At 37.9% G+C, this 1,474-nt stretch overlaps 1 protein-coding gene across 1 annotated transcript; it reads right to left on the bottom strand.

Annotated features, from left to right (window-relative positions):
- Nucleotides 1-936: 936 nt before the first annotated feature.
- SARC_16038 (hypothetical protein) lies at nt 937-1,362 on the bottom strand (the record flags this gene model as incomplete). The annotated part of the gene is made up of 2 exons (XM_014289850.1): nt 937-1,120; nt 1,274-1,362. 2 exons carry the CDS (start codon nt 1,360-1,362, stop codon nt 937-939), a joined length of 273 nt encoding a protein of 90 aa, XP_014145325.1.
- Nucleotides 1,363-1,474: the final 112 nt, after the last annotated feature.

The following is a 1,474-nucleotide window of genomic DNA, read 5'->3' as shown; positions in this document are numbered from 1 at the left end:
ATTGATAGTAAAAATCAAATGAAGTTGCTTGTCGCACCTACCTGGAAATGTAGTTTACTTCACCACGGCTTGGTTGCGCGATGAAATTTTGTCATTCTTACTGTTACCATGTGTTGTGGCACGAATATATGCAAGTACGTATTGAAGTGTGTATTATGGATGTGTGTACATCAGTTGTATAAGGTGTTCGAAATGCACATGTAGCTAGGCAGCTAGTACAATACATAGTTCAATAGTATGAGAAAAGGTAGTTTTTTTTGGGAGTGTCACACTGTGATAAAAAAAAGTTAAACAAACATATGTTGTGAAGAATGTATGATCTTTGTTTTTTTTAAATTTGTTTCCCGCGTATTTTGTGTCCAATGAATTTGAGTGTATTTTTTGCGTTGGTTGCTGATAGGCAAATCGAACTGGTCTACTACTACTCTACTCACTCTAGTAGAGAAAGCATACATAGCCTTCTTGTGTATATGTACGAGACTGCGAGTTTTGAGTATTCACTATACAGTACGATTGATTTAGATGGCTTTAGGCTATGCATAGTTGCATACATAATACATTACATCAGCATAGAGCCTTCAAAAAATAAACGAAGATGAATATTGTGCACACATCCAAGAACTGGGTCCTACCCGACTCCTATTGACGTATTCATATGTACTACTGATGTATAAATCGATAACCGTAAGGACTCAAGTATCAAGTTAAAAACCCGCTCAGACTGCGAGGCGAAGTAGCACCTATTGAGTTATTTTGAAGCATGCGTTCAATGCTGCGTTTATTCCATCGGCTGTAGTATTTGATGATCTCTGTTCACATCTGATCTGCATACCATCACCGAGTAAAAATAAGAACCATGAAAAGAGAAACAAACTATTTACCGTATATCGATAATAAACAATATTTGTAGGTGTCAACTACTGCCGTGTATATTAATCAGTCCAAAACATCGGTTATCTCGTCCACTCTGGGCTGAAAACCTTGCTCTGCAAAGGCCAGTATATCTTTGCGGAGATGGGGTTTAATGACGATCACCGGTCTCTTGCCCCTCACATACGCATCCGCCTCAGTAAATGTACACCGACGATTCTTCGTCACATAGTATGCAACCACAGACGCACTACGTGATATGCCCGCGTAACAATGTACAAGTACACAACTACCTGTCCCTGTCCCTTTTTTATCTAACACGCCCTCTATAAACTGGATGCATTCATTTAAGTAGGGCAGTATAGGCGTGATTGGGTGATCGTGAATCGGTATATTCAAATACGTTAGCTTCCTTTTGTGTCGCAAAACGAGACCTTCTCCAACTACTAATTCGTGTATTATATGGTGTCTGTAGTCGCAAAATCCAGCCATTTCTGGTCCCAAATATAGTCCCGGTAGTATTGACTGAGCACAGTCATATATATATATATATATATATAATATGTATTATACATATATATATATATATATAATAAATATGTAT

The sequence above is a fragment of the Sphaeroforma arctica genome (assembly GCF_001186125.1).
Source record: "Sphaeroforma arctica JP610 unplaced genomic scaffold supercont1.7244, whole genome shotgun sequence".
In the NCBI taxonomy this organism is placed as follows: domain Eukaryota; class Ichthyosporea; order Ichthyophonida; genus Sphaeroforma; species Sphaeroforma arctica.
The sequence above is the reverse complement of the archived record's forward strand: the minus strand, read 5'-3'. Positions and strand labels throughout refer to the sequence as shown.